Source organism: Sturnira hondurensis, unplaced genomic scaffold, assembly GCF_014824575.4.
Source record: "Sturnira hondurensis isolate 20B ecotype Veracruz unplaced genomic scaffold, ASM1482457v3 Scaffold0010476, whole genome shotgun sequence".
NCBI classification, from domain to species: Eukaryota; Metazoa; Chordata; class Mammalia; order Chiroptera; family Phyllostomidae; genus Sturnira; species Sturnira hondurensis.
Genome location: NW_028083107.1, coordinates 255,574 through 279,144, shown reverse-complemented (window position 1 = coordinate 279,144; position 23,571 = coordinate 255,574). Strand labels below are relative to the sequence as shown.

The window sequence follows — 23,571 nt, the reverse complement described above, 5'->3', positions numbered from 1 at the left end:
ATGTATCTAAGCAGTAAAAGTATCCCTGGAAAAATGGTGAGGTTGACAATACCTACAACTGGTATTTTAAGTTTTCCAGTTATTCTCTCTAACTCTACTAACATTACCAGTTTTTGCCCTTATTCTTTTTCTCACTAGCTTTATCAGTACATTCAGATAGTAATTGTTGAATATATAGCTGAGGACCCTGGGCATGGGTCCCGCACTATTGGTATGCTCAAGGACCAGGGAAGATCCTGGAGCCTTAGAAGGAATACTAGAATAGAAGCTTTGTCAGAAGTTGTTCTAGACCAAGCAAGTGTCCAAAGTTTTTCTCAGCTGTTACATTTCCTTTCCCCACCCCAGCTTTATTGAAGTAGAATCAATAAGTGAAAAACATATATATTAGGTTTTACAACATGATGATTTAATATGCTTATGTATTGTGAAATTATTGCCATAGTTTAGTTCATTAATACATCATCTTAACTGACACTTTTTTTCATGTGTGTGTGTGTAAGAACACCTAAGATCTACTCTCAGGATGGGAGGGGGAAAGCTGGTGGCAGAGGAGGAGGATCTGTCTCACACAACCTACCAGAACCAAACTAGGAAAAAAAAAGAGGTGAACAGCTATCTGAAATAAACAACTGAAGACTACCTAAAAAGGAGTCTCTTAACCAAAGACGGCAGAAATGACCTAAAGAGCAGTAGGAAGGGTGAGGACACAAGTGGCCCTTTCATGTCTCACTGGTGGGCTGAGAATATAGTATGGCTGTGGGAACCTCTCCCTGAGAGGAGTGAAGCCTGGACCCTGTACCAGACAAGGCTTCCAAGCATGGAGCAGCACCAGTTCCAGGATCATTCACCCACATGGTATCCAGTGGCAAAAGGCCATGGGGTTTTTGTTGATAAGGAGAGATGGAGCCTGCTGGAGACAAAACCACATTTTTTTTCCTATGTGACTAAAGCACAGGGTTTTTTTGTTTGTTTGTTTGTTTGTTTGTAGCCACTCACCTTGGGCTCAAACAAAGGAAGAGTCATGCTAACTGAAGTCACAGGAGGAGAGTCAGGGGTGGGAGGTCTTAGAGAGGAACGTAGGGGAATGCTTTCTAGGTTCTCTGTGCCTGGACATACCTTGATACCAGAACATCCATTTCTCTTGGGAAGAGTAAGCCCTTCCCAGGAAAAGCAATTACTTTACCCTGTGGGAAAACTGATCACCCCACCCTTTGGAATCCTGTTTGCCTCATCCTCTGGATTCCAACTCACCCCACCTTCCTGAATCCTGCTTACACCACATTGCATCTTTTTTAAAATTTTAACCCCTGCTGAGGAGACAACATACACAGACTCAGGGGATGTTAGAGATTGGCTTAAGGGCACGGCCATTCCATACACTCTCATGGGAACTGAACTGGCATTTCTTCCTCAAGAGAGCCATAGAAATACCCTCTGGGTTTCCAGAAGACCCAAACTATGGGCTCTGTAGACCCCACCCACTTTCCCACTATGGACTTTGCCATGCTAAATTCAGGGAAATAATCCAAGACAGACTCAGATCATGATGTGGGGAATGGGAAACATGCCTACCATCTTCCCTGAAGTCTGAAAATCACCTCCCATAGGAGATCCAGGGGTCCTATCCTCCCCATTCCACCAGAAGTCCTCTCAGAAACAGGTCAAGTCAGTGGCTAGACTAAGACTGAGAGAAGCCCAGCAGTCAGAGGCAGGTGGAGGTGGAAACTGTGATGCCTTTAGTTATTTACTGACCCACCCTTGAGCCACGTGCTGATAAAAGTCAGCATTGGAGCGTAGGGAAGCACATCCCAGGTGCAGCCAAGCCCAGAGAAGATAGCCACAAACTATAGATCACTTGTAGCTTAGAACAGGCTGTTGAGGGCTAGACATGAACAACAGCTGATATTGACTTATGCCAGTTTCAGACAACACATAACTGTATACAGGTAAGCACTAAACTCTGCTGAAATGAATGCCACTTTATTCTTTTCCATTATTTTTATTATTTTCTTTTGTATAGCTTTTTATTATTTTTTCTTCAACATTTTCCTTTGTTCTTTCATATCTCTTATTTCACTCTTTTCTTACTCCACTTGTTTCTTCTTTTTTCCTTTTCTTATTTTTTTAATTCTTTCCAATTCTTGGTTCTTTTCTGGTGATTTCCTCTTTCTATTCCTTACTCTGTTTTCTTTCTCCTCTCATAATCCATTTTCTTTCATTTGGCCATCTTATTTTTTTTTCCTATTCTATTTCTCCTTCCGCTTTTATTATTCTTTGTGTTTTTTGTTTGTTTACTTTGTTATTGTTGTTGGGGATCCTTATTTTTTGCCTGTTTTGTTTTTTGTTTTGTTTTGTTTGTTTGTTCTGTTAGCACCTGTACAACAGTACAGATAATGTGGAGAGGGTTGAGCCTCCCGGTCAGCAGCCATAGGGGAGATCCTACCAATGAACAGGCCATCAACAGGCAAGACCCAGTACAACAGGAGAGTTCACATAATCCTCACAAGGGATATTCCTAGAGAATCCAGCACAGGAGATCAAGGAAGCTGCACCACTGGGTCCCACAGGACTCCTACCACATAAGGCAACCCCATGAAGTAAGGGAGTCAAAGCAGATCTATCTAATATATACAAACAATAAAAAGAGTCAGCCAAAATGGGGATACAAAGAAACAACCCCCAAAGAAAAGAAAAGGGAGAACCCTCAGAAAAAGAGCTAAATGAAATTGAGGCAAACAATTTATAAAACACAGAGTTCAAATTGATGATTATAACGATGATCAAGGAACTTAGTGGCAATTGCAAGGAACTTAGTGGGAATTACATCAGCATGAAAAATGACATAGGAACTATGAATAAGAACCAGATGAATATGAAGAATGAAATATCTGAAATGAAGAATATACTAAAAAGAATCAAAAGGCTAGATGAAGCAGAAGATAAAATCAGTGATTTGGAAGACAAGGCAGAAAAAGACACCTAATCAGAGCAACAAAAAGAAAACAAAGCTTAAAAAGAACAAGGATGGTTTAAGGGAACTTTGGAACAACATGAAATGTAACAATATCTACATCATAGGAATACCAGTAGGAGAAGAAAGTGAGCATGGGATAGAAAATATGTTAGAGGAAATAATGACAGAAAACTTCCCTAACCTGGTGAAAGAAACATTCACAAAAGTTCAAGACTCACAAAAGGTTCCAATCAAGATGAACCCAAAGAAACCCATACCAAGACACATAATTAAAATGGCAAAGTTCAAAGATAAACACAGGATCTTAAAGGAAGCAAACAGAGAAACAGTTACCTACAAAGGAGTTTCAATAAGACTGTCAGCTGATTTCTCAATAAAAACATTTCAGGCTAGAAGGGATTTGTATGAAGTATTTAAATAAGGAAAAGCAAAAATCTGCAACCAAGACTACTTTACCCAGCAAGACTATCATTTAAAATTGAAATCAAAATAGTTTCCCAGAATAACAATAAGAAAAAAGCTAAAGGAGTTCATTAACACTGAACAGCATTGTAAAAGATGTTAAAGAGACTGCTTCAACTCTGCAGAGGCTGCAGCTGATCTGAGAGATAAAAACTCTTTTCTTAACTATTGTTACACATATCATGTGCATAGGTTCAAGGTCATGCCTAGCTGCATGTTTGTATGTGACTAATGTTAAGCCATAATGTTTAAGCCATCAGTTTGGTTATAATATGTGTTTTGTAAGGGTGTGTGATATTCCATAGTAAGTCGTATCTGAGAGATACCAAGTGCTCTAAAGTCAGTGTTGCTGTAGTTGTTTTTGTTTGCAATATTCAAAGGTGTATTGTAGTTTTTTTTTTTCATTTTCTGTTGAAAATGCCTGGGAAAATATCTCAATTCAATAATTCAAAAGATGTTGAGGAACAACAGCAAAGCTACTTGAGTGGCTTATAAAAATATTTTTACAAGGGCTGTGAAGCATATTTATGTCTTGAGCATACTAATTTCTTTGCAATGACTGTTACAAATATTTTTACGCCAACTATTGAAGATTGTGATTAATTAATCACACATCTTAAACACATTTTTGGTTGTATTTTTAGTAATATCCAAGTTTTGAAGAGAAAAAAATTTATTCTTTATATTTTTATATGTCTTTGTTTAATGATTTCTAGATAGTAACTGAAAATAAATAGAACATGTATTTTGTTATATAAATATAATAAATGCAAATTTGCAGTGTTTTAAAATGTTTCCAATTTCAGCACATACGAGTAATGAATGTATCTCACAGACGTATGCAACCTACACTGTAATTATTTTATTGTCACTTCTGCAGGGTCAAGAGAATAAAGAAATACATAGAGAGGAACATATGTACAGAGGAATAAAATGGCAATGAATAAGTACCTATTAGTAATGACCTTAAATGTAAATGGAATAAATGCTCCAATAATAAGACATAGGGTAGCTAAATGGATAAGAAAACATGACCCATATATATGCTGTCTATAAGGAACCCACCTCAGAACAAAAGATTCAGACAGGCTGAAAGTGAAGGGATGGGGAAAAAGTATTTAATGTAAATAGAGATGAAAAATACCTAGGGTAGCAATACTTGTAACTGACAAGATACACTTCAGAAACACATTATAACAAGAGACAAAGAAGATCACTACAGAATACTAACAGGGTCAATCCAACAAGGGCATATAACACTTGCATCCAATATAGAAGCACCTAAATATATAAAGAAAGTATTGGTGGACTTAAAGAAGAAATTGACAACAATACAAACATCATAGGGGTTTTAAACACCCCACTGTCATCAATGGATGGATCTTTCATGCAAAAAATCAACAAGGAAACAACATCCTTAAACAACGTACTAGTCAAATGGATGTAACTGATATTTACAGAACATTTCATCCCAAAGCAACAGAATACATATTCTTCTCAGGTGCACATGGATCATTTTCAAAGAAAGACAGCATGATAGGACACAAAATAAGTCTTTTTTCTATTGTTGTTTAAGTGCAGTTGTCTTCATTATTCCTGACATAAAGTAAGTCTTAATAAATTCAAGAAAATTGAAATAAAATGAAGCAGTTTTTCAGATCACAATGCCTTAAAACTAGAAAACAACCTCAATAAAAAAAACATTGAAATACACAGAGGCAAAATAATACATTATCAAATAATGAATGGTCAACAATGAGATCAAGGAAGAAATTTTTAAAAATGGAAACAAATTAAAATGAACACACACACACAAAACAAAACCTATGGGACACAGCAAAAGCAGTTCTGAGAGGGAAGTTTACAACATTGCAGGCCTTCCTCAAGAAGACAGAAAAATATCAAGGAAACATCTTAACCCTACACCTAAAAGAACTAAAAAAACAACAATAAACAATGCCCATAATGAGGAAAAGAAAGGAAATAATCAGGATCACAGCAGAAATAAATGGCATAGTGACAACAAAAACAATTCAAAAGTTCAATGAATACAGGAGCTGGTCTTTTGAAAGATTAAACAAAATTGACAAGCCTTTAACTAGACTCATCAAGAAAAATAGAGAGAGGACCCCAATTAATATAATCAAAAATGAAAAATGAGACATAAAAGATACCACATAAATACAAAGGATTGTAAGAAAATACTATGAACAAATATATGCCACAAAAGTGGACAATGTGGGTTAAATGGATGAATTTCCAAAAACATAAAATCTTCATAAACTAAATCAGAAAGAGACAGAAGACCTGAGTAGACCAATAACAACTAATGAAATTAAAGTAGTAATCAAAAAACTTCCAACGAACAAAAGTGATGGACCAGATGACTTCACAGGGGAATTTTACCAATCGTTCAAATAAGAACTAACATCAATCCTTTCAAACTCTTCCAAAAAATTCAAGAAGAGGGAAAACTTATAAACTTTTTACAATGCCATTATTATTATAATTCTAAGACAAGGTCAAGATACAACAGAGAAAGAAAATACAGGTTAATAGCCCTGATGAACATAGATGCTAAAACCCTCAACAAAGTATTAGCAAACTGGATCCAGCAAGACATTAAAAACATCATAAACCATAATCAAGTGGGAGTCATTCCAGGGATGTAAGGCTGATACAATATTCACAAATCAATAAATGTGATACATGACATAAAGAATGAAATATAAAAATCACGTGATCATATCAATAGTGAATAAAAGTATTTGATGAAATCCACCACCCATTTATGATATAAACTCTCAGCAAAGTGGGAACAGAAATATGTCTCAACATAATAAAGGCCATATATGAAAAACTATAGCCAACATTATTCTCAATGGGTAAAAACTAAAAGCATTTTCCTTAAGATCAGGAACAAGATAGGAATGTCCACTTTCACCATTCTTATTCAGCATGGTACCAGAAGTCCTAGCCACAATGATTAGATAAGAAAAAAAATAAATGCATCCAAATGGGAAAGAGGGAAGTAAAACTGTCATTATTTGAAGACAGGATGATAGATACTGTGCATAGAAAACCCTCTAGGCTCCACAAAAAAATACTAGACCTAATTCATATTTTCAGCAAAGTAGCAGGATACAAAATCAATACACAGAAATTGATGGCATTTTAATACACCAGTAATAAACTATTATTTTAAAAATTAAGAAAACAATCCTGAGGCTTCCGGCCAAGATGGAGGCATAAGTGGAAATACTGTGCCTCCTTGCACAACCAAAATTAAGGACAACAAAGATTTAGAAACAAAACACAACCAGAACAGATGGAAAACTGAGTTGTATGGTAGTCTGAGAACCATTCAACCAGACTGCTAAGAGGGGCAGAGTTGGCAGCCAGCAGAGAAGGGTCACGGCAGAAAAAGTCTATGGCTGTCAGACCTGGGAGCACAGGCAGCATGGGACTCACTGTGGTCACACATTTGCATGCAGATAAACTAGGCAAAATTGGGCAGCGAGACAGACCATGCAACCCAGGGCCCCAGTGCCAGGAAATAAAGCCTAAAAGCACCAATTGAAAAAGTGCCAGGAGAGACTCCTAGCCTCACAGGAGAATTCACTGGAGAGGCCCACAGGGTCCTAGGAATGAACACAAGCCTACCCACCTGGAAAACAGCACCAGAAGAGCCCAATTTGCTTGTGTGAAGCAGCAGAAGAAACTGAAATCTGAGAGCAGAACAAGTGCCATTGTTCCCTCTCTGACCCCACCCCCACATACTGCATCACAGCGCAGCTATTGGGTTACCCCACGGTGGCAAACACCTAAGGCTCCACCACCCATATGTAACAGGCACAACCTGACCAAAAAATTATGACTCAAACAAAGGAACAGATTGAAGCCCCAGAGCCAATATTTTTAAGCAACCAAGAGATAGCCAACCTATCAGATGCACAGTTCAAAATACTGGTGATCAGGATGCTCACAGAACTGGCTGACTTTGGTCACAAATTAGATGAAAAAAATAAAGGCTAAGTGAAATGAAGAAAAATGCACATGGAACCAATAGTGATGGAAAGAAAAGTGGAACTCAAATCAATGAAATGAACCAGAAGAAAGAAAGAAACAAACAAACAAAATAGAATGAAGAAACAAGATTTTTTTTAAATGAGGAGAGGGTTTGGAACCTCCAGGACATCTTTAAATGTTCCAACATCCAAATTATAGGGGTACCACAAAGGGGAGAGGAAGAGCAACAAGTGGAAAAGTTATTTGAACAAAGAATGATAGACAAATTCCCCAATCTGGCAAAGGAAATAGACTTCCAGGAAGTCCAGGAAGCTCAAGAGTCCCAAAGAAGTTGGACCCAAGAAGGAACGCACCAAGGCACATCATGATTACATTAGCCAAAATCAAAATGAAGGAGAGAATTCTAGAAACAGCAAAAGATAAGGGGACAGTCACCTACAAAGGAGTACCCATCAGACTGTCAGCGGGTTTCTCAAAAGAGACCTTACAGGCAAGAAGGGGCTGAAAAGTATTCCAAGTCATGAAATCCAAAGACCTACAACCAAGATTGCTCTATCCAGCAAAGCTTTCATTTAAAATGGAAGGGCAGATAAAGTGCTTCTCAGATAAGGTCAAGTTCAAGGAGTTCATCATCACCAAGCCCTTATTATATGAACTGTCAAAGGGACTTATCTAAGAACAAGAAGAAAAAATATAATCAGTGAAAGAACAGCAAACTCACACTTATTAACAACCACACGTAAAACTAAACAAAACTAAGTGGACAGCTAAAACAGGAGCATGGCCACAGAAATGGAGATCACATGGAGGGTTAGCAACAGGGGAGTGGGAGGAGGGGAAGTGGGGAGAAAGGATAAAGAATAAGTAGAGTAGATGATGGGGAGAAAATAGACAGGGGAGGGCAAGAGTAAACTGGGAAATGTAGAAGCTAAAGAAGTTATGACACACGTGGATTGGAAGAATTAACATAATCAAAATGTCCATACTACCCAAAGCAATTTACAGATTCAGTGCAATACCTATTAGTGTACCAATGGCATATTTCACAGATATAGAACAAACACTTCAGCAACTTATATGGAACCATAAACATCCCCGAATAGCAGCCGCAATTTTGAGAAAGAAGAACAAAGTAGAAGAGATCACAATACCTAATATCAAACTGTATTAAAGGCCGCTGTAATCAAAACAGCCTAGTACTGGCATAAAAACAGGCACATAGACCTATGGAACGGAACAGAGCTCAGAAATAAACCCAGCTCTCTACAGTCAATTAATATTCGACAAAGGGGTCAGCAACATAAAATGCAGTAAAGACAGACTCTTCAACAAATGGTGTTGGGAGAACTGGACAGCTACAACCAAAAAAATGAAACTTGAGCACCAACTTACACCATACACCAAAATAAATTCAAGGTGGATAAAAGACTTAAATATAAGTCGTGACACCATTAAAGTTCTAGAGGAGAGCATGGGCAGGAAAATCTCAGATATTTCATGCAGCAATATTTTTACAGATATGTCCCCTAGAGCACAGGACATAAAGGAAAGAATAAACAAATGGGTTTTCATCAAAATTAAAGGTTTCTGCATGGCTAAAGAAAACAGTATTAAGATAAAAAAAAAGAAACAACTCTTTGGGAAAACATATTTTCCAATGATACCTCAGACAAAGTTTTAATCTCCAAAATATACAAAGAATTTACTCAACTCCAAAGCAACCCAATTAAAAAGTGGCAGAGGACTTGAACACACACTTCTCTAAGGGAGGATATACAGAGGATTGAGAGACACATGAAAAGATGCTCAATATCGCTAGCTATCAGAGAGATGCAAATTAAAACCAAAACAAGATACCACTTTACACAAGTCAGAATGGCCATCATAAACAAAGCAACAAAAAACAAGTGTTGGAGAGGTTTTGGGGAAAAGGGGACCCCAGTTCACTGTTGGTGGGATTGTAAACTGGTACAACCATTATGGAAAACAGAATGGAATTTTCTAAGAAAACTAATAATGAACGTGCCTTTTGACCCAGCGATTCCACTGTTAGGAGTATATCCTAAGAACCCTGAAACACCAATCCAAAACAACCTGTGCACACCAATGTTCATAGTAGCACAATTTACAATAGCCAAGAGTTGGAAGCAACCTAGATGCTCATCAGTAAATGAGTGGATCAAAAAACTATGGTACATTTACACAATGGAGTTCTATGCAGCAGAAAGAAAGAAGGAGCTCCTATCCTTTGCAACATCATGAATGGAACTGGAAAGCATTATGCTGAGTGAAATAAGCCAGGCAGTGAAAGACAAATACCATATGATTTCACCTTTAACAGGAACCTTAACAACAAAACGAACAAGCAAGCAAAATATGACCAAAGACACTGAAATACACAACAGGCAGACAGGGACCAGAGTGGAGAGAATCACAGGGGAAAAGGGGAAGGATTCACAGGAACAAGTATAAAGGACACACGAACAATAACTAAGGTGGGGAGGAGAGAAATGGGAGGGAGGTGGGGAGCACTGGGGCAGTGAGCAGGGTTGGGAATATAAGACAGAAAACTGTACTTGAACAATAATTAAATATATATATAAAAGAACTTATGACACATGGACATGAATTAAAGGGGAGTAATGTGGGTAGGAGGGTTCTGCAGGGCGGGGGGAATGAAGGGGGGAAGGGGACAACTGTAATGATATAATCAATAAAATACATTATTAAAAAAGAAAACAATCTCATTTTATTTTATTGATTAATATTTGCTTTGTTTTTATTTATTTAATTATTGTTCAAGTACACTTTTCTACATTTTACTCCCATCCAAGCCCACCCCCAAGCTCTCCCCACCTCCTTCCCATTTCCACTCCTGCCCCTTGTTTTTGTCCAATGTAACCTTTATACTTGTTCTTGTAAACCCTTCCCCTTTTCCCCTGAAATTTCCTCCCCTCTCCCCTCTGGTCACTGTCAGCCTGTTCTCTATTTCAGTGTCTTTGGTTATATTCTGCTTGTTTGTTTGTTTGCTGATTAGGTTCCTGTTAAAAGTGAGATCATATGGTATTTGTCTTTCATTGCCTGGCTTATTTCACTCAGCATAATGCTTTTCAGTTCCATCCGTGCTGTTGCAAAGGGTAGGAGCTCTTTCTTTTTTTCTGCTGCATAGAATTCCATTGTGTAAATGTACCATAGTTTTTTGATCCACTCATTTACTAATGGGCACCTAGGTTGCTTCCAACTCTTAGCTATTGTAAATTGTGCTGCAATGAACATTGGTGTGCATAGGTTGTTTTGGATTGGTGTTTCAGGGTTCTTAGGATATAATCCTAGTAGTTCAATTGCTGGGTCAAAGGGCAGATCCATTGTTAGTTTTCTTAGAAAATTCCATACTGTTTTCCATAGTGGTTGTTCCAGTTTGCAATCCCACCAAGAGTGCACTAGGGTATCCTTTTCTCAACAACCTCTCCAACACTTGTTGCTTGTTGCTTTGTTTATGATGGCCACTCTGATCAGTGTGAAGTGGTATTTAATTGTGGTCATAATTTACATCTCTCTGATAGCTAGTGATACTGAGCATCTTTTCATGTGTGTCTGGAACCTCTGCATGGCCTCCTTAGAGAAGTGTCTGTTAAACATCTTTGCCCATTTTTTCATTGGGTTGCTTGACTTCTTAGAGTATAGTCATGTGAGTTCTTTATATATTTTGAAGATTAAACCATTTTCTGAGGTATCATTGGCAAATATGACTTCCCACATGGTTGGTTCTCTATTTTAATACTGTTTCCTCTAGCTGTACAGAAAGAAGCCTTTTATTTTGATGAGATCCCATTTGTTTATTCTTTCTTTTATATCACTTGCTCTAGAAGGCACATCAGTGAAAATGATGCTGCATGTAACATCATACTCAATGGCCAAAAACTAAAATCTTTTCCACTAAGATCAGGAACAAGACAAGGTTGTCAAGTTTCACGACTTGTATTCAACATAGTATTGGAAGTTTTAGCCACAGCGACCAGACAAGAAAAGGGAATAAAAAGCATCCAAATTGGAAAGGAGGAAACCAAACTGTCATTGTTTGCAGATGACATGATAGTTTACATAGAAAATCCTATAGACTCTGCAAAAAAATACTGCCTAACCTAATAAATGAATTTCTGAAAACAGTGGATGGGATACAAAGTCAATGTCCAGAAATCAAAGGCATTTTTGTATACCAACAATGAAATAGCAGAAGCAGAAATCAGAAAAAAAATCCCAAGCCCTGGCTGGTGTAGCTCAGTGGATTGAGCACAGGCTTGCGAACCAGAGGATCGCAGTTTGATTCCCAGTCAGGGCACATGCCTGGGTTGCAGGTTGGTTCCCTGCCAGGCCAACTCCCAGCAGGGGATGCATGAAAGGCAACCATACATTGATGTTTCTCTTCCTCTCTCCTTCCCCTCTAAAGATAAATAAATAAATAAATAAATAAATAAATAAAATCTTAAAAAAAAAAGAAAGAAATCCCATTTGATATACCAGAAACAAGAAAAATAAAGGACCTAGGAATAAACTAACCAAGGAGGTATCAGACCCATACTCAGAAAACTACACAACACTAAAGAAAGAAATTAAGAAAGATATAAATAAATGGAAGCATATACGGTATTCATGGATTGCAAGAATTAACATCATCAAAGTGTCCATACTACTCAAAGCATTTTATAGATTCAGTGCAATCCTTATTAAAATGTCAATGACATATTTCACAGATATAAAGAAAATGTTTCAAAAACTTATATGGAAATATAAATGACCCTGGATAGCCATAGCATTTTTGAGAAAGGAGATCATAGTCAGAGGGATCACCATACCTGACATCAAACTATATTACAATGCCAAGGAAATCAAAACAGTCTGGTGTGGGCATAAGAGCAAACATATAGATCAATGGAACAGAATAGAGAGCCCAGAAATGAACCTAAGTCTCTATGGTCAATTAATATTCAACAAAGGGGGCAGGGACATAAAATGGAATAGAAAATGGCTTCTTTAACAAATGGTGTTGGCACATCTGGACAGGTGTATGCAAAAAAAAAATGAAACTCAACTGCCAACTCACACCATAAACAAAAATAAACTAAAGATGGATAAAATACTTAAATATAAGATGTGATACCATAAAAGTCCTAGAGGAGAACATAGGAAGGAAAATCTCAGATATTCTATGCACCCATATTTTCACCGATTATGTCCCCTATAGCAAGGAACATAAAGGAAAGAATAAACAAATTGGACTTCATCAGAATAAAAACCTTCTGCTCAGCTGAAGAAAACATCAACAAAATGGAAAGTGAACCCATCATATGGAAAAACATATTTGCCAAAGATACCTCAGACAAGGGTTTAATCCTCATGAATCCGTGAGTCATGACTTCATGACTCCAAACCAGGAAGGCAAACAACCCAATTAAAAAAATGGGCAAAGGACCTTCCTTCTCCAAGTAGGACATATAGAGGGTCCAGAGACATATGAAAAGATGCTCAACATCCTAGCCATCAGAGAGGTACAACTTAAAACCACAATGAGATTCCACTTCACAATGGTAAGAATGACCATAATAAACAAATCAACAAACAATAAGTGCTCTCGAGGTTGTGGAGAAAAGGGAACCCTAGTACATCATTGGTGGGAATTGCAGACTAGTGTAACTACTCTGGAAAACAGTATGGAACTTCCTCAAAATATTAAAGATGGAATTACCTTTTGACCCAGCATTTCCATTTCTGAGAATATATCCTAAGAATCCCAAAATAGTAATTCAAAATAATATATATTCCTTCCCTATATTCCTAAAAGCATTATTTATAATAGCCGAGATTTTGAAATGGTGTAAGTTCCCATCAGTAGATGAGTAGATAAAAAGATGTGGTATATTTCAGAATAGAATACCATGAAGCAGTATAAAAGAAGAAACTCTTACTTTTTGTGACAGCATGGATGAAACTGGAGACTATTATGCTAAGTGAAATAAGCCAGTCAATGACAGACCAATACCATTTGATCTCACTTATAAGTAGAATCTAATGAACAAAATAAATTGATGATCAAAATAAAATCAGAGGCATGGAAACATAGAACAGAAGGATACATGTCAAAGAGAGGGGGAAGTGGGATCTGGTTAAAAGGAGGTGAAGAGATTAGTCAAAGAACATAAAGGGTCCAACAGAAGCAACACCTGCTTGAGTGTGGTTGGTAGGGTAATAACATGGGTGTAGTGACTTATAGTTTTAATTGAACATTTCACCTAAAATGTCATATGGTATACCTGAATGTGATATTGTTGTTACAGAGATACCAGCTTATTATTTTGTACTAAAAGATTTGGTAATAAAAATGAGGGATTATTTGTGCCATACCCTATATATACATGGCCTATGTACATGGACAAAGTTGTGGAGATTGACTGGGAATGTGGGGAGGGCTGAGTGGAGGTGGGGAAGCAGAGGAGAAATTGGGACAACTGTAATATTGAAATAGCATAAAACATAAAATACTTAAAAGAAAAAATATCGACTCAGATTATATTAGTTGTCACATTTGTACCTTCCTTTCCAGGTACTGACCATATGCTTAGCATACTTTTCTTAATCCAGTATCCCACTCTTCTCTGCATTCTAATTCAAAGGATCTTGGGAGACCAGGGAAAACTTCTACTTTCCAAGAGCCATTACTCATTGGCAAAGATTAAACAGACCCAACCTGAGAGAGAAGGGACAATGAAACTGCAGTTTTACTAAATCTTTTTCAGCCTTTGTCTTATTGTTACCTCTACCATCTTTCCATACATTCAGAAAATGCTCTAAACTCTCCTCAAAATAGAAAATCATAGAAGTTCATATCGCCTCAGTTTACACAAATTTGGATCATATGCCCTATTTCTTATTCTTTCTCTCCTGGGAGACAATTGACCCAGGATTGGTATTGCTACTGAGGAGTTATGTATGGTGTGACCATCAAGCTCCATTTGTCACAAATGATTATCAAAAGCCTTTCACTCATGATGCCTATAAAATTACCATTGTAACAAGTTTCCAAGTTATATCTTATTTTCTGCACTTATTTTCTTTCCTTCTCTGACTTTCCCCTTAGAAAGATCAACAACTCTACAGATTTCAGTTCTGCCTAAGTCCCTATTGTTACAGCTCCTTATTTTCATGGTTGGAGAAACCACCAAAACTAGTAGCCCATAGCCTGGAGCCATCAATCAGTGACTTTTTAGTCTTGTTGGTTAAGAGTATCTCCTGGAGAAAGCTATGGTATTTGGACTCTTTATCTGAAGGGCTTGCTACCAATGTTTTATTTCATCTCAACAGAAAGAACCTGTGTCAGTTCCAATACCAGGTGTTGGAGATACAGAAATGTACCTGATGTGTTTTCTACCTTTGAATAACTTTCAGTCAAGTGGAGAAACGCAGATATAATTTTCCCTCAAATTTAACTTGTTCCCATCTCATTTATTTTTGCATTCAACAAATAGTTGAGAATTTACCAAATACTAAAAACATAATTAGGCATTTTTAGTATTTAGATGAACAAAACAGACATGGATCTTTCTGTCACACTCAGGATCTATGTCTTTGGAGGTCCATGTTTGACCGAAGGATGCAATGACTACAAAGAATTATGGGTGGTGCTAGCTCAGTGCTTAAAATGGCACCACAATTTCCCCCACTTTGCAAACACAAGACTGTCTCTATTCCATTAAGAAAGTATTCTGGACTATAACTCCCTGTTTGCATGGAAGTGAGTTAAGAACTCAGCCAGCTATAATTTTCATCTACATCTACATCTAATTAACAGATTAATTTTCCAAGTAATCTGTTATCTCAAGTGAGCCTGAGTTCATGTTTGAACTAGTTGCTAAAGCCTGATGCTTCAACCAAAGTTGATCCCTGACCCTGGATCAATTCCCAGTCTACCGAGTAGTACATGAAGCAGTTCCTAAAAACACCAGAAACATGTTTACCAGTCAAGCGATCATAGCTATTCTGCCTTGTGACAGGATTGAAGTGCAGGTAAAAATAACCTGAAATTTCCTTAACCAAAGTATTCCTTCCCTATAAGAATAGCCATTCTGTTCCTTCTGCTTAATCCTGAGGAAGAAAAACAACCAAGCAAGAGAAACATGAACCTTTAAAAGAGATAAAAAGTCTGGATTACTTGAAATGCCTCCAGGCCTCTGAACACCCATGTATGCCTGCTTGCGTGGGGGGAAGGAGCAAGTAGAGGGGCTGGTTTGGGCAGGGGCTCTGTGTGTGTTTTTGTAGTATCTCTGGATTGAAGTATCTATTTGCACATGTGTGTCTATGGAGTTCCTAGGATAACATGTGGGTTGTTATTCTGTGTATATTTTCTTACATGCATGTACCTTTTTCTGAATGTATTTGTGGGTGTTGGTGTGTGAGTGAGAATGAATACGTGTGTGTGTTCAAAGAGTAACTTTGGTTGCTTTCTCTGAAAAACTCTAGCCCATCAGTGGTGAATCTGGTTATCCCCAATGGTCCATGAGCTCTCTGAATATGGGGGTCCCCAAAGCCCCTTAATGCAGATTTTGGCTTTTAGGAATTAAAAAAGTACTTGTTGAATTAACAACTGGCAACAGTTTTAATGCATACCTGGATCTGAAGCTGTGGGAGTAGTCAACAGGTTGAGAAGGGACAAGATATAAAGGTTTTCCTGCTGACCATATGAAAGATCTGTCTCCTCTGACCCTCATATTTCAAACAGGCCCCTCACTGAGCTCTCCCTGTGTGCCAAGTATTCTATTAAGTGCCAGGGAAACTGAAGACTTGGTACTTGCCCTTAAGGAGTATACAGGGAGTCTACTATATGTCTGTACCCTTCTCTATTCCACACTTGAAAGATAAAGTTCAGGCCTATACTTCCCCCCTGCCTGGCCTCACAACTACACATGGCTCTCTCTCCTGAGAACTTGCCTGCTTCTCCAAGAGACTCCTATACATTGTTTGGTTGAAGGAAGTGTCATGTAAAAATCAATGTGCCTAAACCAGTTTTCATCCTCCAGTCTTTCGCTCCTTGTAGTCAATCCTGTGCAGAGTGCCAGATCAATCTTTCTAATACAAAACATATTTTCACTGCCCTACTCAAATCCACTAAATGATTCTGTATTACCTACAGAGAAAACTCTATCATGTCCCTATACAAACAATTGTATGTACTCAACAGGTTTAAAGAAGCCCTGTCCCTTGATAAGTAGTTGTCTCACTGATGATAGAGATACAGAGAAAAATCTAAGTGATGAACATGGACATTTCATATTTTTAAAATATTTTTTATTTTAAAATTTTTATTTTAAACACAAAGTTATTCATTCAACAAAAATTTATTGAGCATCTAATAACTGCTAGGCATACTGAGAACATAATATTTTTGTTTCCCTATATTATAATTATTAAATCAAATATCTGATACTTAGTATTAATCAGATGGCTCATTAAGATGGGGGTAACCTATATCAATTCTCCTCTGCAGTCTTTGCTTTGGCAATAACGGAGAATGATAGGAGAAGGGAAAGTCCTTGCAAATGACTCATTAGCCATCCCCTTTTTAGCTCTACTGTGCTCTCCCCTACTCCTTCAATCTGCTCCAAAGCTCTCCCACTGCTTACATCTACAGAAGGTTCAGTTTTCAGAAGTGGTTTTTACTCTCCCTTGAAACACTTTTCATCACCATGGTCAGTCCATTCACCCAGTGAATGTCCTCAGGCCCATTTGAAATTAACAGACTTGGATAACACCACTGGCTGCTTGACTGGGAATCTCCACCACAACGCTTTCTTCACATGAACTATCAGTAGTAATATGTGTGTGGTGATGGCAAAATGTGAAAGGAGAGGTCAGGGAAAGTGCAATTGAGGATAGGAAGCAAAGTGAATTTTGAAAGATCTGCTGGGGAAAGAAGGGACTGATACTCCTGATGAGGGTATATGCTTTTATGTAAGTAGGTAGGGAGAGCAGGACAAGAGATGGATTTCGCTAAATGCAGGATGGTGAGGGTAGGGAATTCATCTGAGACAAAACTTCTCCATAAGACATAGCTTAAAGGCCCTGGAACAAGAAAAAATACATTTTATTTGATCTGTTGTACCATCTTTCCCTTTTACTTTACCAAGAACTATACTTACCATGTCAGTGTCTGACACAGGGCCAAAACTGGTCACATAGATATCAGTCTTCACTTCAGTCACTGCATCTGGGCCAAAGAAAGGAGAAAAACAGAGTGTCATGAAAACCTTAGCCTTAGCCTTAGCTCTGAGAAAGACCAGTGTAGTACTCTGAATGACAGCCAACTTGCTACTTCTGAGAAAGGATATTGGGCACAGTCAGAGGGAACCCCCTGAAAAATCTCTCACCTGTACTATTACTTGATGGAGAACATGCTAGGTACAAGTATGAAGTCCATCCCTTTAGGTATCATTGAGAATGACAGCAAAATCCCAAAGCTTAGGGAGAGCCTTAGAGATCTCTGGCATTCACATGCATTAGGCTGTCACACTGTGATTACCCTTACCTGCAGTAGTTCACCAATGTTCCAGCATCCAACTTTCTTCTACTCCCAGGAAGATAAAATAGTTGCACTCCAATTTATCTTCTCACTTAAAGTAGGGATACACCACGTGACTGGTTTTGCTTATGGAAGGAAGTAATATGTGCTCCTCTATGGCTGAAACAATTAATGTCCCATACTAGCCCCTACCTGCTATGGTCATCATGTAAACACTTGTCGATGTAGAGCTACCATAAGACAAACAGCCTGGAATGATGAGCCAACATATGAAGGACAACTGCCCTAAAGAGTTGCCTGGATCTACAACATACTTTGCTTGATTGAAAAATAAATTTGTGCCCTGGCTAGCATAGCTCAGTGGATTGAGTGCAGGCCTGCGAACCAGAGGATCGAGGTTCGATTCCCAGTCAGGGCACATTCCTGGGTTGCAGGCCGGTTCCCTGCAGGCCAACTCCCAGCAGGGAATGTACGAAAGGCAACCAAACATTGATGTTTCTCTCCCTCTCCTTCCCCTCTAAAGATAAATAAATAAATAAATAAAATCTTTAAAAAAAGAAAAATAAATTTGTGTTAGATTAAGTGACTGAAATTAAGTGACTGATACTACATGATACATTCTTTTTGCATTTATTTTTCTTTCCTGTAACTGTCTGCTTACTTGTCTACCTTCCTAATGCAAGAATCCCTGAAGGACAGTTTCCCTATTTTGTTATCTCTGTATCCTCAGTACTTAGAAAAGGAACATAGAAAAGTAAATAGGACTCTCAAAGATGGGGGAGAGGTAGGTAGTAGCAGAAACCACTGCCCCTTACACCCAGCTGGAATACCTAGCTGATCTGAGAAACACAGTTAATGGCCAACAGCAACCAGTTAATATAAAGTTTGAAGGCCAAAATTGTAGAGGATGTTGAAAAACAGACAGTAAGGAGATTGGATTGGGACAGTAAGGTCCCAGGGACCTGCATAGGGACCAAGGCTGCTGTGGCCCCCAGCGTGGTGTCTGCTGCAGGATCCTTGGAGGAGAGCCAAATCAGCAGCTCCCTCCCATACCAAAGCAGGGAAGACACTGCGGCACCAGAGGAGTTCTGGATGCTTGAAGTTGCTGGGGGGAAAAAGATGAAGTGGGTGACAAACAGAGATGGTTTTCACCCACTGGGACTGTGGATGCTGGCTAGGTCATTACCAGAGAAATTGGGGAGTAGGTGACACCTGGAAAAGGGAGAAGGGTTGGGCCATGTCAGACCCTGACCCAGATAGTCTCCAGTCTGGCTAGAAAGTTGGGCTGTGTGAATAGCTGGGTGCTTGTTAAGAATGGCAGACTTAAACAAGAGGCTTTTACTCAATAAGAGGTTCTAAGCTGCTTTTTGAGGGAATTCTTGCCAGGCAGGTGGCTGGCTCCTGCCCTTGCTACCTTGCCCGGTGGCTGACTCATTCTTCTGCTGACTCTCTAAGGGGAAGAAGAAGGTACACTGCAGGAATCATTCAGAGGAGGGCAGCAGGGCTCAGGGAATTAGCAGTCCCCAGAGAGACTTAATTCCATGCAGGAGCTGAACAGCCCTGAAGAAACTGAGAGGACACAGCACCTAGGTCAGCAAAGAAGGAGAAGGTGATATGTGAGTTCCCCCAAATTAGTACACCTAAAGGGCAGCACACTGGTGGATTAAAGGTGTTGGCCAGGCGAAGAAGGACAGTGGGGGCTCAGCAGCACATGGAGGACCTGGGCTGGAGGCTGAGCAACTGGGAATATTGTGGCCTAGACCTGGCCCCCAACCTCCCAAAACAGTAGAAAGGGAGAAACCCAAAGCCCAGCCCACCTCTGCCTACAGCATTCAGGAAGACCAGCAGAACTAGCTTGGCAGGTTTAAAGTCAACAAGAGGCCTTTTTTCTGTCTCCTCTTTTTTCCCCTTTTCTTCCCCCCCCCCCCCCCACTGAGACAATAAGACTTGGAGCTGTGAAAGGTCCAGAGACAGATCCAGAGAGGGAGCACAAGGTTAACCCCAACAACTGAGAAACTGAGACAAATTTCACTTTGCTATCCTATAGAACTTGCATTTTATTGTTTATTTGTATTGTTATTATTTTTCATTATTTTACTTCTTTTATTTCATTAGTATTATTTTATTTTTCTTCTTTCTGCTTAGTTTTTTCTAGTTTTATTTGTTTGTTTAATTACATTGTTTGACTGGTTTTCTTTGTTCTCTCTTTCATATTTTATTTTAATTTTCCTACTTTCACTTCACTAAGGTTCCAATAACACACTACTCTTGGTTGTGTACTTTCTATTCTTGTTATTCAAATCATATATTTCTTGTCATATTATTGTTGTTCCAGTATTATTGTAAATACTTGTTGTTCCATATACTTGTAAATACTACATAGCACCCCTCCCTGGTCTTAACCCATTTCACTAACTTCCAGATCTTTATTACTGTTGTGGTTAACTTTATTCTCTCGCACACTATGCCTACTTTCTATTCTTTACTCACTATATCTCATCATCTAACTATGCACAAGTGGTGTTTTCTGGACTCAGCTCACAGTCCTTCTCCCCTCTAACAAGAGTCTTATCTCTTTTTCACTTTTATAAAAAGTGGCTAGTTGGGTAAAATATCACAGTTGATGCTATACTTACCCAAACAATCTCCTGTCTCTTCTCTGCCTGTTGGTACTTCAAATCCCATATTATACTCTCTTGCTGTCATAATTCATTTTGCCTTCCCCCTGCCACTGATCACATACAAGATCAGGTGGGAGCTGTGAACACCAATATACCTGCTGGAGGAGAAAACCCACCAACAAAGGAACCACCAACAGGCAAAAACCCAAGCCAAACAAGAAATCCCACACAAACAGAAGAAAGGGTAACCCTAGGGTATCCAGAAAAGGAGATCAGAGAGACCACATCACTGAATCCCATACAATTCATACCATAGAAGTTTAATCTACAAAGACAGCTAGCAAAGCTGAACATCAGGAAGAGCAGAACCAAAGAAAAACAGTCACCTAAAGTGGGGAGACAGTAAAAGAACCTGTAATCAAAAGGAATGGAAGACGCCCCCAGTAAAGATCTAAATGAAATGCAGGTAAGCAAATTATCAAATATAGAATTCAAAATAATGGTTATAAGGATGCTCAAGGAACTCACATACAACTACATGGAACTGAGTGAAAATAACAACAGCATGAAAATGGAAATACAAACTATAAATAAAAACCAGGAATAAATGAAAATACAATTTCTGGAATGAAAAACACACTAGAAGGAATTAAAAGCAGCATGTATGAAGCAGAGAGCCAAATTAGTGAGCTGAAAGACAAGGTGTAAAGAAACACCCAAGTAGACCAGCTGCATGAAAAAAAAGAGACTCAAAAATATGAAGAGAGCTTAAGGGAACTCAAGACAACATGAAATGCAACAACATTCTGGTAATAGGGACACCAGAGGAGAAGAAAAGGAACAAGGGATTGAAACATTGTTTGACAAGATAATGAGAGAAAACATTCTAAGCCTGGAAAGAGGAAAAAAATGCATGTTCAGGAAGCATAGAGAGTCCCAATGAAGATGAACTTAAAAAGGCCTACTTGAACACATATCACAATTAAAATGCTAAGTTTTAAAGACAAAGAGGGAATCTTAAAAGCACCAAAAGAGATAAAAGAAGTAATATATACAGGGGCTCCAATAAGGCAAGCAGGTGATTTTTCAACAGAAATACTGCCATTCAGGAGAGAATGGCAAGAAATATTCCAGTACTGAAAAACAATGGTCTGAAACCACCCAGTGAAGTTCTCAATTAAAATGGAAAGAAAATGAGTTTCACAGATAATAAAAGGCTAAAAGAACACATCTCCACCAAAACAACAGTACAAGATATCCTAAACAGACTGCTATAAGAAGAGGAAGGAAAAGAATGAAAGAGGAATACAGTTACAAAGGGAGGAAAATGAATAAATACCTATCAATAACAACCTTAAATGTTAATAGATTAAATGGGTGAATCAAAAGACATAGAATAGCTGAATGGATAAGAAAGGATGACCCACACATATGCTGCTTGCAAGAGACCAACCTCAGGACAAAATACCTACACAGATTGAAAGTGAAGGATGGAAACAAATTTTCCAAGCAAATGGGCAGGGGAAAAAGCCAGGGTAGCAATTCTCATATCAGAAAAATAAACTTCAAAACAAGGGCCAAAAAAGAGACCCAGAAGGACACTTCATAATACTCAAGGGAAGAATCCATCAAGAAGACATAAATATTATAAACATATATGCACACAACATAGGAACACCCAAATACATAAGGAAAATTTTGGAGGACTTCAAGAAAGATATTGACAGCAACACAATTATAGTATGGGATTTCAACACCCCACAGCAAAAAATGAATACATCTCTCAAAATAATCAACAAAGATATTGTGGCATTGATCAAAGTCCTAGATCAAATGGACTTAACTGATACATATAGAACCTGTTACCCCAAAGAAGGAAAATACATATTCTTTCAAATGCACATGGAACATTTTCAAAGAGACCACATGATATGACACAAAACAAACCTCAACAAATTCAAGAAAATTGAAATCATATCAAACATACTCTCGACCATGATCACTTGAAACTAGAAACCAACCCAAAGGGAAAAAACCCCAAAACAGTCAAATACTTCAAGACTAAATAACATGTTATTAAACAATGAATGGGTAAACAAGAAGATCAGGGAAGACATCCACAAGTTTCTGGAAACAAATGAATATAAACATAAAACAATGCAAAACCAATGGGAAACAGCTAAGACAGTCCTGAGAGGGAAGTTTATAGCAATACAGGCCTATCTAAGAAAAACAGAAAATTTTCAAATAAATGACCTAATGGTACACCTACAAGAACTGGAGGGACAACAACAAAGTCAGCACAGAGGAAATGGAAGAAAGGATCAGAGAAGAACTAAAAAACATAGAAACTAAAAGAACAATTCCAAGGATCAATAAATGCAGGAGCTGGTTCTTTAAAAGAATAAAAAATCGACAAGCCTTTAGCCAGACTCATCAAGACAAAGAGAGGACCCAAATAAACACATTCAGAAATTAAAGAGGAGAGATTACAACTGATACCACAGAAATACAAAGGATTGTAAGAAATTACTACGAAGAACTATATGTCAAGAAATTTGAAAATATAGGAGAAATGGACAAATTTCTAGAAAAATACAATCTTCCAAAACTCAATGAAGAAGAAACAGAAGGATTGAACAGACTGATGACAGCAGACAAAATTGAAGCAGTAATAAAAAAACTCCCAACACACAAAAGCCCTGGACCAGATGGTTTCACAGGAGAATTCTACAAAGCATTTAAGAAAGAGCTAACCCCTATCCTTCACAGACTATTCCAAAAAATCCAAAAAGACAAAAAACTCCCAAACTGTTTTTATGAGGCCAGAATCATCCTAATCTCAAAACCAGATAAAAACACAAAAAGAAAGAAAACTATAGGCCAATATCACTGATGACCACAGACACTAGAATCCT

The 23,571-nt window shown here is 38.1% G+C and overlaps 1 protein-coding gene across 2 annotated transcripts in view; it reads right to left on the bottom strand.

The window, feature by feature from the left end:
- GABRA3 (gamma-aminobutyric acid type A receptor subunit alpha3) overlaps positions 1–23,571 on the bottom strand; it is a 386,743-nt gene that overhangs the window by 184,665 nt on the left and 178,507 nt on the right. For both annotated transcript variants that reach the window (XM_037059217.1, XM_037059218.1), the window contains one exon: positions 17,653–17,720. In XM_037059217.1, the coding sequence (XP_036915112.1) occupies positions 17,653–17,720 (68 nt within the window). The remainder of the gene's footprint in view (positions 1–17,652; positions 17,721–23,571) is intronic.